The 12682-nt window shown below is 34.9% G+C and overlaps 2 protein-coding genes and 1 pseudogene across 3 annotated transcripts; 2 read left to right on the forward strand and 1 right to left on the reverse strand.

Moving 5' to 3' along the window:
* Positions 1-1112: 1112 nt before the first annotated feature.
* On the forward strand, positions 1113-5338 carry LOC110427706 (Pentatricopeptide repeat (PPR) superfamily protein). The gene is made up of 13 exons (XM_021443262.2): positions 1113-1185; positions 1303-1438; positions 1636-1798; positions 1949-2014; positions 2143-2240; positions 2505-2622; positions 2710-2916; positions 3457-3533; positions 3655-3748; positions 4175-4240; positions 4334-4411; positions 4550-4651; positions 4898-5338. The coding sequence occupies exons 1-13, from the start codon at positions 1158-1160 to the stop codon at positions 4994-4996; spliced, it is 1332 nt and encodes a 443-aa protein (XP_021298937.1). The 5' UTR covers positions 1113-1157; the 3' UTR covers positions 4997-5338.
* Positions 5339-5887: 549 nt separating this feature from the next.
* On the forward strand, positions 5888-8508 carry LOC110427846 (RNA-binding (RRM/RBD/RNP motifs) family protein). 2 transcript variants are annotated; one of them, XM_021443472.1, is made up of 7 exons: positions 5888-6408; positions 6505-6574; positions 6757-6824; positions 6936-7025; positions 7124-7254; positions 7953-8099; positions 8184-8508. In XM_021443472.1, exons 1-7 carry the CDS (start codon positions 6018-6020, stop codon positions 8199-8201), a joined length of 915 nt encoding a protein of 304 aa, XP_021299147.1. In that variant the 5' UTR covers positions 5888-6017; the 3' UTR covers positions 8202-8508. The 2 variants fall into 2 exon arrangements, with proteins under 2 accessions (XP_021299147.1, XP_089641678.1); XM_089785552.1 differs by lacking the exon at positions 8184-8508 and having other exon boundaries at positions 7953-8117.
* A 589-nt stretch (positions 8509-9097) lies between these two features.
* Positions 9098-12438, reverse strand: LOC110427988 (putative disease resistance protein At3g14460; annotated as a pseudogene).
* Between the last annotated feature and the right edge of the window lie 244 nt (positions 12439-12682).

Genomic DNA, 12682 nt, shown 5'->3' on the forward strand with positions numbered 1-12682 from the left:
AAAAAATTTCAATATCTTAATAAAGATAAAAAAAATTAAAAAAATAAATAGTTAAATATTTTTAATTTTTAAAATATACCCTGTTTCAAATGTGTTAATACCTTAATATGAAATATTTAATTTTTTATTCTTTTCACTCTTTCTCTCTCTCGCAAATCGCATGCACTCTGCGATCAGAGATTCTACCGTTGCCAAGGGGAGCACCAGATCATGTTCCCCAGGCCAATGGAGCATCGAGTGCTCCCCAGGCTTGGGAGCACCAGATTGGCTCCCCTAGCCTAAGTGCTCCCTTGGCCTTGGGAGCACTCGGCTCCCCTGGGCTGGCCTAGGGCTGGGAAGCACTCGGCTCCCTTGCCTTGAGGAGCACCATCGAGCGCTCCCTTGGCTTGGGGAGCACTATCGAGTGCTCCCCTGGTGCTCCTCAGGCCAAAGCTCTGGCCGGTTGGCGATGTGAGTGCCGCCGACCGGGCCATTGAGAGAAAAAAAATCTAGGAGGGGAAATTTTAAAAATAAAAATTATAATTTATATATCATGTAATTTTTAAAATTAATAATTAATAAAAATTATCATATCAATAAAGTAACGAAAATATCAACAAAATTTTAATAATTGAATTTATGTGTTTAGTAAAAAATAAAATTTAAGATTAATTGTTTATTTTTCATATTAATAACTTTTTTAAAATTTTAATTAAAATTTAAAAATGAAGATATTTTATTCATATTATAATATTTATGTCATAACCTATGGGATTTTCTTTAATATAAAAGATTGAAAATTCTAATATCTGGTTAATCATTAATTTACTTAAAAAATTTGCACCCTTAAAATAAGATATATAATAATGTAATTTTATTGTTTAATTCATTCTTAGTGCCAATATTTTCCACTTCATGCCTCTTAAAATTGGAAAAAAAAATTCCCTTTACACTCTTTAACCAACTATATTTCAATTCCTCACAAGGCCCACAAATTCTTATTCATGAGGCCCAAGAACCCTTCAAGGAAGGGTAGACTTGTTTTTGGGCCAAGTGGGTCAACACCCTTATCGAAACGCACCGGTTTAGCTCAATTACTAATAATTAAAGCTTTTCTGGTTTTGGGAGCAAAGGCGAACCCTTCACTGGTTTTTTTTTTTTTTCACTTTGCTTCATCAATGAAGTTCCTCTTTCGATCCGTTTCCGGTAAAAAATTTCAAAACTTTACAAATACCCATTTCTTTTGTTGACGAGATTCATCGAACTGATAGCTTATCACGCTTCCTTTCTTGTTCTGTTTTCTTTTTTTGTTGTTCAAAGCAGGTTACAACAGGCCTCTGCTTCAAGCTCTTGGTGGCCGCCAGTTTTCGGATGTAACAGCACTAAAATCCAAACGAAACTATGCTGAAAATGTCTCTGAATACAACACTGTTCTCACTTCTCTTGTCTCTAAACGAAGGTCCTGTCTTTTCACTTGTTGCTCTATCTGGGCATTTTATTATTATTAGAATTTTGTGTTACATTTTAGTCATTTCCTCATTATGAATCTATTATGGTTTTGCTTCATAGTAATTTTTTAGGAAGCAAAAGCAAGAGTAAATGAGTGATAAATAGGCATCGCCTTATTTGTTTGTGAATTGGGTGTTGGTGATGCAGGAATTTTCTGTTGAGGGATGTTTATGATGATATGATGCTGGATGGGGTACAGCCAACTAGAGATACTTTCCAGGCTTTGATTATAGGAACCATGAGAGGGGCACGCCTGCAAGATGCTTTATATTTCAGAGATGAAATGAAGGCCATGGGATTGGTCCCTGAGGTATGTCGTGCTCTTTTTCTTTCCGAACTCTTTCTTAATTTTGCAAGTTTTACTTCCCATTTTTCATATTAACTTTGCCAACTCAAAATTGGCTGTTTCAATAATTTGTTAATTATATTAATATGACTTAAATTTCTATTTGTTTCCTAGGTTGCTTTGTACAACCATTTGATCTCAACCTGTGGGAAATGCAAGAATTCTGACCTAGCAATTCAGGTATGCCTCTCATGTGTTTGTAGAGATCTTTTATTTGTTTACTTTCTGTGTTCCGTTTGTAGCATTGACATCTATCAGTTTCTTAATAACCTCTAATTATTCAACCTCGTTGTTCTCTTTCATGTAAGATTCTGGAAGAAATGAAGAGATACGATGTGAAGCCTAATGGACAAACTTATGTTGCTTTACTTAATGCATGTGCAGCAGCTGGACGATTAGATCGAGTGTATGCTACTATTTCTTTGGTGTAACTTTCTGTTTTTAAGTTCAGTGACTGTGCTCAGATTCCTTGGTTTTTGAAATGCTTGTACCTTAGCTGTGATAATATGCTGGTTCTTGTGCTGCACAACAGTTAGAATGAATCACTTCTATATGATGACGACTTTCAATATGTCCTTGCAAACAAGTATCTGTCTCTTGCTTGTGACTTACGAAAGCAGATTTTGTAATTTTGAAAATTATTAAACTAACGTGCGTGTAAATGCTGTAGGTTAGCAATAGTCCGTGATATGACTGCTGCTGGTGCTGCATTGAACAAGTACTGCTATGCTGGACTTATAACTGCACATATGAACAAGATGCCTAGAGCAGATGATATAGCAACAAAAGTAATAATTAGGCCTTTTTCTTTACTTTGACAATTGCTTCATTCATTCTTCTTTTGTAGTTTTCTAAAATTTTCCTCTCCTCTCTAGATTATTGAGTTTGCCGAGCAGTCGAAAGGATGGTCTTCTGTTGAAGCGTCAACTGGAAATGCTGCAAATCTGATGGCTGGCATTCCTGAAGAAGAGTTATACAACCTACCTACTGCTGACTTTGTTCATAGGCGTGGTTTCTTAAACAGGCAGCTAACTGTGTACCATGTTGCATTTCATGCTTGTGCAGACCTTAAGAATGTAGAGGTACTGTCTCACATACTTCCAGAGATCCAATTTGTACCTCTCTCTGTCTCTCTCTCAAAGTACATTTGCACATGTTCTGAGACATATGAATTATTATATTATTGTTTTTGCTCTTCATAATTTTGTTAATATATATACTTGTGCATCACAAGATGATATTATTGTTGCAATTCCTGACCCTTGTTTTCTGCTGTGAAGTTTTGCTATATCACAGTCATATAGTTATATATTCTTGCAGCAAGCTTTTAATTGACATTAAGTTAACGGTTTTCAAGTTTACTTACTTGGCGATAAGACTCCATACTGCCCCCATCAACTAGTTATCAATCTGGATACACTAATATCATAATGCACATGCCGTTTGGATGTTTAACCCACTGGAAAGTTACCCACCTCATAGATTTTTCCCCAAAACTTACTTTTTTAGTAAACTATGAAACAGTCTTAGTTCATCCATTTGTCTGCAGTAGCATGTTTTATGTTCCAGGTAACTATTATTCTATAGAATTTTATTCATATATTTATCTTTGGTTATGGTAGGCTATTGAAACTTTACTGGAGATGCTCAAGAAGGATCATAAAACTCCGGACACCTTTATTGTCTGGAAAACTATGAGGTATACATTGTTTTGCATTTATTTGTCATTGATTCGGCCATTTTGAGAGAAAAAACTTTTAGGTTGTTGACAACTTCCCTTTACTACTGTCTTTCTGTTTTTTCACCCGTTTCCTGATTAGATGCTATTTGCATGCTGGAGACATTGACCATGGTGTTCGAATTTTTGAAGACTACTTAAATGGAGGGAGGCCTCCTACAGTGGAACTTTATGCTGTGAGTTTTACATCACAATATCCATTTCTTGCTAAGATATTCTTCTGTCAAATTTTTCTATTTTCTCAGTGCTGTCTGGATGCTTTTCCATTGGTTTCTTTGTCTCTATTTTGGAAAGTTTTGAGGATTTATAATGTGGTAACATTGGGTCTCCTAATTTCTAATGTATCATTTTACTGCTTAAACTGCATTATACATTCATAATATAGTGAAGTTCGCTTTTGCTTGGAAGTGGAGATAATATAAGATCGTCTTTCTAGTTAGAAATTGTGGCTGGCTTGCAGGGTGTTTTTACATTCTATTGGCATAAATTGAGCATGTCTACTTGATAAAAGGCTGGTTTTTAATATGATTTATCAATGATCTATGGTTTAATATAGTTGAAACAGGATAATCATTAAGTTATTGCAACTTCTTTGGTTGTAGACACTTGTTGAGGGAGCCATGGTTGGGTATACTCCCAGAGGAATGCAACTTGCTCAAGAAACACTGGTATGTACGATAGGGCATAGTTAATTCATTAACTTCTTGAGTATCATTATTGTCTTGGTCATGTTGAATATGGTTTTTCTTGGCTCAATGCAGGGCAATATGGCATCTAGGAACTTCTTCTTGAGCCCTAAAATGGGAAGTGATCTCCTCCTTGTAGCTGCTGGTGAGAAGGTAAGCGAACTTTTAAGTTGGTAGACATTTTGCAGGAAGGAGTATTTATCCGCCCTTGTCGTTCACTATATTTGCTTCATTATTTTGTGAATGCTTGTGCAATCTCCTATTCTTAGAACTTTTATGTTTCTGATGCAGACTGGTGGATATACAAATGCAAACTATATATGGGATCTGATGCAGGCTCGTAGTATAGTTCCTACTCTTCCTGCAGTGGAAGCTTATTACAATGGCCTTAAGGTAAGTCTTCTTACCTCTTATACTATCATTTACCAAAGTAATAGTTGTCTTTCATTTGTTCATTATCCCTTTCTCTATGTAGTGTGAGGAACATAAACTGTTTCATAAACGTAAAATATGCTGTAATTTATGCGAGAGCTTGTAATCAGGTCTATGTTTGGTCAAACTGCTGCACCATGACTGAAACCTATGGACTTGACAATCTGAATTGTGTAAATTTACATATTTTCGTCTCTTTTATTGCAGGACCGTGAGATACCCGAAGATGACCCAAGATTGCAATTAGTTTCTCGTACTTTAAACAACCTGCACCGTAGATTCAGAACAGGACCCGGACGACCTTAATTGAATCTGTGTCATGGTTATTTTTGTTTTACCCAGTAATGTTGGCATATTGAAGTAGGAACTTGAGGCAGAATCTTCTTTGCAGTAATGGCTAAAGATCAATGAATTAGTTCCATAAAAGAAGAGATGGACGAGTTTGGCATGAGGCATGCATTGGGTGGTTTTATATTGTAACTGAAAGTTGTTTTGTTAGTTAATTCAGTTTAGATTTTTTCTTTTTCCCAGAACAAAAGAGATAATATATTATTGCATTATTATATAAATTAATAAAAAGGGCAGGTTCTGATAAGAGTTGATGGTCAGAAATTGTCTTTAATAATCTATTACCCAATTTTACTCTAATCCATTACGTATGATGTTTTTATCAACAGAGTTAACTCGTTTGTTGTAACTTGTTGAAGAGTTAACTCAACTCAGCCGGATATGTAAACATAGGTTACTAACAATTACATTAGTAAATACGAATATGAAACAATAAATTAATGTGTCAATGACTTAATTACTTAAATACATATATAAATATGTTTATACATGTGTGCAGAATGTTTATTGAATATGTTATGATTTGTTTATATGATGTTTTAAATATGTCAACATGATTAACACATAAAATACAATAATTTTAATTTAAATTTGCATAATTCTGTGTTGTCATCGTATTTTATAAAAAGATCATGTAGAACCTAGAGAGAGCATTTTTTCAAAGGCGGTTAATATAATTAAAAAAGTTTGGAATTAAATAAATTTATAACCATTTAGAAAATATTTGTGTTATAATAAGTTTATTACAGGTTTTTTTTTTTTTATGTCTCAATTATTTTGGGAAATAGTGTATTCAAAGTTGGGCTATAAAACTGTTAAAGCCGATGATCAATGGGCCAATAAGGCCATGGTCCCTGCAATGCCCTTCTTCCCATTGAAGCCAACCGTAAATGACCTTCTCAGTCTTCCAAACTGAGCCGACCAGAAACTGGAAAGCAAGTTCTTCTCTTTGAAAACCGATTCCAAACTGAGCCGACAGATGCAGAAACTGGAAAATAACAAGGCGAAGAAAATGAAAAAGAATAAAGGAAGAGAGAAGCAAAACTTAAAGGAAACTTCAATTTCCAATCTTGAGGAGGAAGATGATGAACAACAGGACGAAGGGTTAGATGAAACTGACATGGAAGCCGCAAAGGGTAACGAAGATAAACAAGAGGCTGATGATAATGAAACTGATGGTTTGGAAGATGGGAATGGCGTACCCAATAAGAAGAAGAAGAAGAAGGAGAAGTTGTTGAAGGAAGCAGCTGAGGCTGATAACCGTGGGGTTTGTTACTTGAGCAGGATTCCACCTCATATGGATCATGTCAAACTACGGCAGTTGCTTTCTCAGTATGGGGAAATACTTAGGATTTATCTTACTCCTTCAGGTGAGCAAATATCATTGAAAATTTCCCCACATAATGGGTTGCCTGTTAGTTATTATTATGAAAAAGTATTGATTTTTATTGATTGTACTAATGCAGCTCATCCACCCCAAGTAAAGGGTAAGCGTACAAGACCCTCCAAGGTTCAAGAACAAGAATTTTCTGAAGGGTATGTCTCGTATACCTTAACCAAATTTTTTTCATATAGTTGTGAATCTTTAAAGATTTCCCCTTTTACTTTTACAGTTTATATTTTGGCATTATGAATTTCTGAAGGTTTTTCCTTTACCTCAAAGCTTAACGATGTTGTGATGACCTGGTTCAACAAATTTTCTCATGTTTATTCTGTAGGTGGGTTGAATTTGCTAGGAAAGGGATTGCAAAGAGGGTTGCTAATATGTTAAATGGTGAACAAATTGGTATGGGGATTAATTACAATATATTTCTTCTTCTTTGTAATTTCAGTAACTTGGTGTGTCCTCTTTGAAGGTCTTTTTCCCTATATTTCTGATCTTTTTCACTTTGTTTAGGTGGGAGGAAGAGGTCATCATTCTATTATGATCTTTGGAATATCAAGTACTTAAGTAAATTCAAATGGGATGATCTTACTGAAGAAATTGGTAACTCATTGTATTGTGTTCTTTGTTTCACAATGATTTTGGTGTTATTTTTTGGGTGTCTTAGTTGGGTTTTGTTTTGTTTTTTTTTTCTGATGTAGCTTACAAGAGTGCAATTCGGGAGCAGAAGCTAGCTTTAGAAATTTCTGCTGCCAAGAGGGAGCGGGATTTCTATCTCTCTAAAGTTGACCAATCTCGTGCGCTAAAGTCAATTGAAGAACGAATGAAGAAGGTAAACAACTTAAATTTTTGATGTAACACATTGTCATCAATGTAACAGCTTACATTTTCAATTTAACTAGTTGTGGCTTAGCTGCATAATGCTTCATATTTGTTCTCAAAGATACCACTCCAGTGCATGTTCCACCCCAAGGTGATATAATTTTTCTTGGCTGAATTTCATGTACATAGTATCATGCCCATTGCTTCCAAGTTCTAATATTGGCAAATTATGTCTTCCTAGCCATTATCAGTGAAACACCTTCTTCCTATTTGGGTTACTCTTTTTACCTGATCTCTTACATATTCTAGTTTGGGTGGCATGTTTTTACATCAATCATCTTTGATTTGTCAAGTGTGATTCAGATTGGAAAGAAGGTAAATCCCTTTTGCTTCTTGAGTTCTTTCCATTCTGGATCGGTTAGAGGTTCAAGTAATCAAATTATTCGTCCATGTTCTTTGAAGGTGACCTTTCGTAATTTCATTTATAGATAACTGTATGCTTATCCAAAATCCATCAAAAGCTTCTAATATGATTTTTTCACACTTGGTTTACTCTTCACATAATGATGGATTGCTGCATTTATTTCTAGTTAGCAGCACTCAGTTGACAGTAACCTTTTGGTTTAGTCTGTAATTGCCTCAAAAAAAAAAAAGAATAAATATGTAATTCTGCATGTTGGGTTCCCTCATATTTATGACTTTCCACAGAAGCAAAAGGTGCAACAGGAGTCTGGAACAAATTCTGAGCTGCCCGTTAGCCAGAAGAAGGTGATTCGCCAATTCCCGCAGAAAAGGCCAGTTGCAGTTGATAAATCTCAAAGCAAACCCCAACTCTCTAAAGATATTCTTGCTGGGGTGAGTATTACTTTATAAGCAACAATTGTATCTGTTTTCTGTTCTAGCCTGTTCCCTGAAGCTTGCTTCCAATGTTCTTCGCAGATATTTGCTGGTTCTTAGTGATCAAGTTCAAAGTGCTCGGTTGGCAGTCAATGGAAGAAGAGTTGCGTTCTGAGTGTAAGGTTTATGTTTGTGCATTGTATAGCCACTCTCATGTGGGTTAAAAAATAAAGAGAATCTTTGATTAAGCAGGCAGCAACTAGGCCAAGGCCAGGTTGTTAGCACCTTACAACTTTTGTAGTCTTCATGCAGAGGTGGGACTAATTTAGTTTTACCATCATAAAGTTTTGATCTGGATTTACACCAATGTAACCAACATTTTCCCTGTATTTTGGTATGATTTATTCCAATATTAAACATTTCTTTATTTGAGGACTCATCTTGGTGGACATCTGTTCCTTTTCAAGCATCCATCATTTTTCAATTCATGTTCATTTTTAACTGTTCAAAACAGTTAAGGACTTATACCATGATGAACATCTGATTATCCTAATCCATACCTAATTAATGATTAAAAAAATTTAAGTTAGTGTATCAATTAGTACAGTCAAGTCTATTTTACTTAATTTTATACAACTAAACTTTAACATTTTAAATTATAAAATTAAGTTACATTGAATAATATCGTCATCTTTGACACACGGCTCAAAAAGTTTATTAAAATCTTTTCTTTAATAATTAATTAATAAAAAATTTAAAAATTAGGATTAACTTGATTACTTCATATATAATGATCACATCATATCAAAGAAAGAGTATGTACTGGTTTTAGTATTTTAACAAGATGTCAAAGATATAAATGTTAAATTGTTTCCTTCAAATTTTTTTTTTTTGAAAATTGTTAATAACTGTAACAAGCTATTGGAAAATTTTAATGTAAATTAATAAGAAATAATAGATATTATAACAAAATATTTTAAATAAAATAGGTTAGATATGATAGAATTGTGCTAACATTTTAATTTTAATGTATTTATTTGTAAATATAAGTAAAAACAAGTATAAAATTGAAGGATAAAATATTTTTCTTTTTTGTTAGTTTTGGGTTAAAACAAGTATTTGGAATTGTTCTGGGTAATATCGAGTTAAATGTAAAAAATGAAAATAAGACTCACGGGTTTAATTGAGTTTGACTAGATGATTTGTTGCAATGTGCAACAAGCAAAATAGACTAATTAAGTTGAATTCATCTAATAAATTAATTTTCCCTGAACTTATAATAAGGGATTCAAGGTTTCAACTAAACTAAATAAAAGTATAAGAATTAAATATAATTACACAGTTTAATAGATCAAAATAAACCCACAAATTTAAATGAAGTGTTGTAAAATATTTCAATCAGAAAAGCTTTTTCCAAATTAAAAACATATGAGCATAAGTGCAGGGACATCTCTGCTCCAACCCTCATCTGCTGGAAAATGTTGCCTTGAAAGTCATTTCCACTCTTGTTCATGATCATGAATAAATCTATAACCTATATTCACATGAGGAATGTGTGCTACCTTGAACCGTTCTAGTCCTTTATTTCTGTTGCAGTGTTGCTCTAGCAGAGGACAATTAAGGACGCGTAGTACCAACAGTGAGGGAGGTAGACCATCTTTAGGCAGAGATGTGAGCTTTGGGCAGTCTGAAATACTCAAAACTTGCCAGAGAGTTGAGGTATCTGAAGCCCCTGGAGGAAAGGTATCTCAAGTTTGGGAAATCTTCAATGTCCAGCCTAGTTAGACAAGTGGGCAGCTTCATTCCTATCTCTTCTTGTGGAAATGACTCAACATCTTGACTTCCACTAATGATGAGTTCTTTTAGAGACTTGATCTTGTACAATCCCCAGTGAAATAATGGCTTACATATTTCGGGACCTGTGATTTCAACTGATGTCAGATTGGGACGAAAACCTTTGTCTGGGAAGGTTGTGATGCTGGGACGACCACCTATAACCAAGCATCGAAGAGAGGTAAGGTTGTGGAAGCAGTTGGGCAGGGCCTCAAGTTTGTGACAGCAGCTGATCCATAGCAATATCAGGTTGGCAGCAGGGAACCCTCCCTCTGGAAAGGAAACAAAATTCCAGGCACTATCTATATAGAATATTTTCAGATTATTGAGGTTGTATAGACACTCAGGTAGTGATTTAAGATTTCCACAATCCAATATTGAAATGTATTCAAGAGATGAATCCTTCTGGAACCTTTTGGATATTGACTCCAACTCTGTACAACCGTAAATATCAAGGTGCTTAAGTGCAGATGGTAACTTTCCCCCGGATGCTACCTCTTTCAGTCTTGTGCAAAGTGAAATCTTGAGGTATTGAAGTGTAACAGGCAGCTCCCCTCTGGCTGACAAGCATGTAAGAAGCGGACATGGTTTAATAATTAACTCCATAAGAAGACGTGTTTATAGTGTTGACATTCTCTTCCTCATCCAGCAAACACTGTAAGCCAAAGCAATCTTTGATTGCTAATTTTCTGAGACTTGGAGGCAAAATGGACTCCCTAAATAAAACATGTCCCTCGTACCGTGCAATGTATAGCCCTCTAAGACAAGCAAAGTTGGGGAAGGCTTTTCGCAACTTCTCAAACCTTTCACAATAATTCAAAGACATTCAACACTGAAAGGGATCTCCAATTGTAGCTTCTTGTTTGCATGCTTCTCTGTCTCCAAGGAAATGAGTGGTGAAAAACTACTAATTTCTAAATAGCGTACAAAATTGAGGCTCCACAGAGACATCAGATGCTTACAAAGACTGAGCTTTAAATTATTTACCTTTTTCAACCCTTGCATGAAGCCCTCTGTTAGGCATTTCAACTTAGGAATGTTTGAAAGTTGCATCAAGTCCAGTGTGCTGAAGTCAACTGTGCTGGTTTGCACCACTTCTTTGCAGCCCTCTATCTTCAATTCACTAGGCACTGGGAGGCTAGGAATTGTAACTACTCACTGCTCACACTGACGAATGACAAGCTTTTCTAAAGATGGTAAATAGCTGGGTAGTTTTCCAGATAACTTGGGGCAATTCCTGATTGTGAGCTCGCACAGGCGAGGAAACTCGGTGTTAGCAACATTGGAAGAAAACCTCCAATCCTTCCACTCTTGCATATCTTCAAACTCTAAAGTCTCAAGTGCTGGAAAAGGCTCTAAGACAGCTTCCCCGTAAAACTCTGGGCCAAGACCCTTGACAGCAGACAATCTTCTGATACACAAGTCCTTGAGTGATGGCAATTGCCCTAGTGGAGGAAAAGATATGCACCTGTCACAATTATCTAACTGTAGGTGCACCATATGAGAGAACGAAGAATCTCCAAGCCATTTAGGAAATTTTGTGCCACCATAACACTCAATGCTGAGCTTTTCCAACTTAGTAGAAGGTTGTAGCTTCTCTATTACATCAGTTTCAACAGTTTCATCTCTTGAATTATCAAATTTAAAGCTCCATTTCAGCGACAAGATCTTTAAGCTCATATCTTTTAACCCAGAATTTGATGCTTCCTGAGAATCAACCACATTTTCCAACCTCTCAATGCTGAAGGACTCTTGAATCAACTTCAATTTCTTTAAATCTCCTATCCCTCACCCAACATTTTTTCCCACTATGAATGCAGGCAACATACAGAGATTTTTCAATTCCTTCATTCCCATTGGCATCTCTTCTATTTAATTCACGTTAGTGACATCTTGATATTGCAGGTTGATTAGATCGTACATATTTGCAGACCACTTCTTAAGATAGGAACAACTTTTCAATATCAATGTCTGTAGATTCAAGAGATTACTTGTTGACTCAGGTAAGTTTCTAATTGTAGTATAAGAAAGGTTAAGGTTGACAGCATTTTCCTCCACTTGTTCAGCTTTTCCTGAAAAACCCCATGCAATGGAAAGTCCAACAATTCATCAGATGCCAATCTCCCAAGCAGAACCTGAAGCAACCCTGCGAGAAAGGGCTCTCCTGCAGCCATGTTTTCCTGGTATTAATGAGATAAAAATGAAAATATACAAGGGAGAGGGCTGGGGAGGTAAGTTTTTCCCTGTTATTAGCTGGCTGAAACTGGGTTGCGACGAAAGTCAAATTGATGTATGCTCATGGCATCATCAATAAACTAAAGTCAGCACAGCTCAGTTTCGATCATCAACAAATTTTTGTTAAGAACTAGTCAAATCAATACATTCTATTGAGCAAACTGCATCGTCAACGTCAAAATACCTACAAAGGTTCTATAATCCTATATTCAAAATAGAAATAATTTAATTTTTTTAATTTTAAAAATTATTTCAATTTAATCTTACTGTCACTGTCAACATCAGTCATAAATACAATCTTTTAATTCAAAAAAATATAATTTAAAAAATATAATTTAAAATATTAAATAAAATAAAAATATAAAAAATAAATAAATAATTAAAAAAATTTAAACAAGTCAAAATAAAAAATTATTTATATCATTGTCACTAACTCCATATCTCTTTTCATTATTTTTTTTAAAAACACTAATTTAATTTATTTTATTAATTTAAATTCAGTTCAAGTTAAAAATTAAATTAAATAAATTTTA

The sequence above is a fragment of the Theobroma umbraticum genome, unplaced genomic scaffold (assembly GCF_002168275.2).
Source record: "Theobroma umbraticum cultivar Fairchild unplaced genomic scaffold, ASM216827v3 scaffold_239.0, whole genome shotgun sequence".
Classification (NCBI taxonomy): domain Eukaryota; kingdom Viridiplantae; phylum Streptophyta; class Magnoliopsida; order Malvales; family Malvaceae; genus Theobroma; species Theobroma umbraticum.

What these genes read in the sequence shown, in the direction of transcription:
- LOC110427706 (XM_021443262.2), top strand. Translation starts at nt 1,158, where the DNA reads ATGAAGTTCCTCTTTCGATCCGTTTCCG. An exon ending in GCTGGACGATTAGATCGAGT is followed by an intron (nt 2,241 to 2,504) that starts GTATGCTACTAT and finishes TAAATGCTGTAG; the next exon opens with GTTAGCAATAGTCCGTGATA. An exon ending in ATTGTCTGGAAAACTATGAG is followed by an intron (nt 3,534 to 3,654) that starts GTATACATTGTT and finishes TTTCCTGATTAG; the next exon opens with ATGCTATTTGCATGCTGGAG.
- LOC110427846 (XM_021443472.1), top strand. Translation starts at nt 6,018, where the DNA reads ATGCAGAAACTGGAAAATAACAAGGCGAAGAAAATGAAAAAGAATAAA. An exon ending in GATTTATCTTACTCCTTCAG is followed by an intron (nt 6,409 to 6,504) that starts GTGAGCAAATAT and finishes GTACTAATGCAG; the next exon opens with CTCATCCACCCCAAGTAAAG. An exon ending in GTTAAATGGTGAACAAATTG is followed by an intron (nt 6,825 to 6,935) that starts GTATGGGGATTA and finishes CACTTTGTTTAG; the next exon opens with GTGGGAGGAAGAGGTCATCA.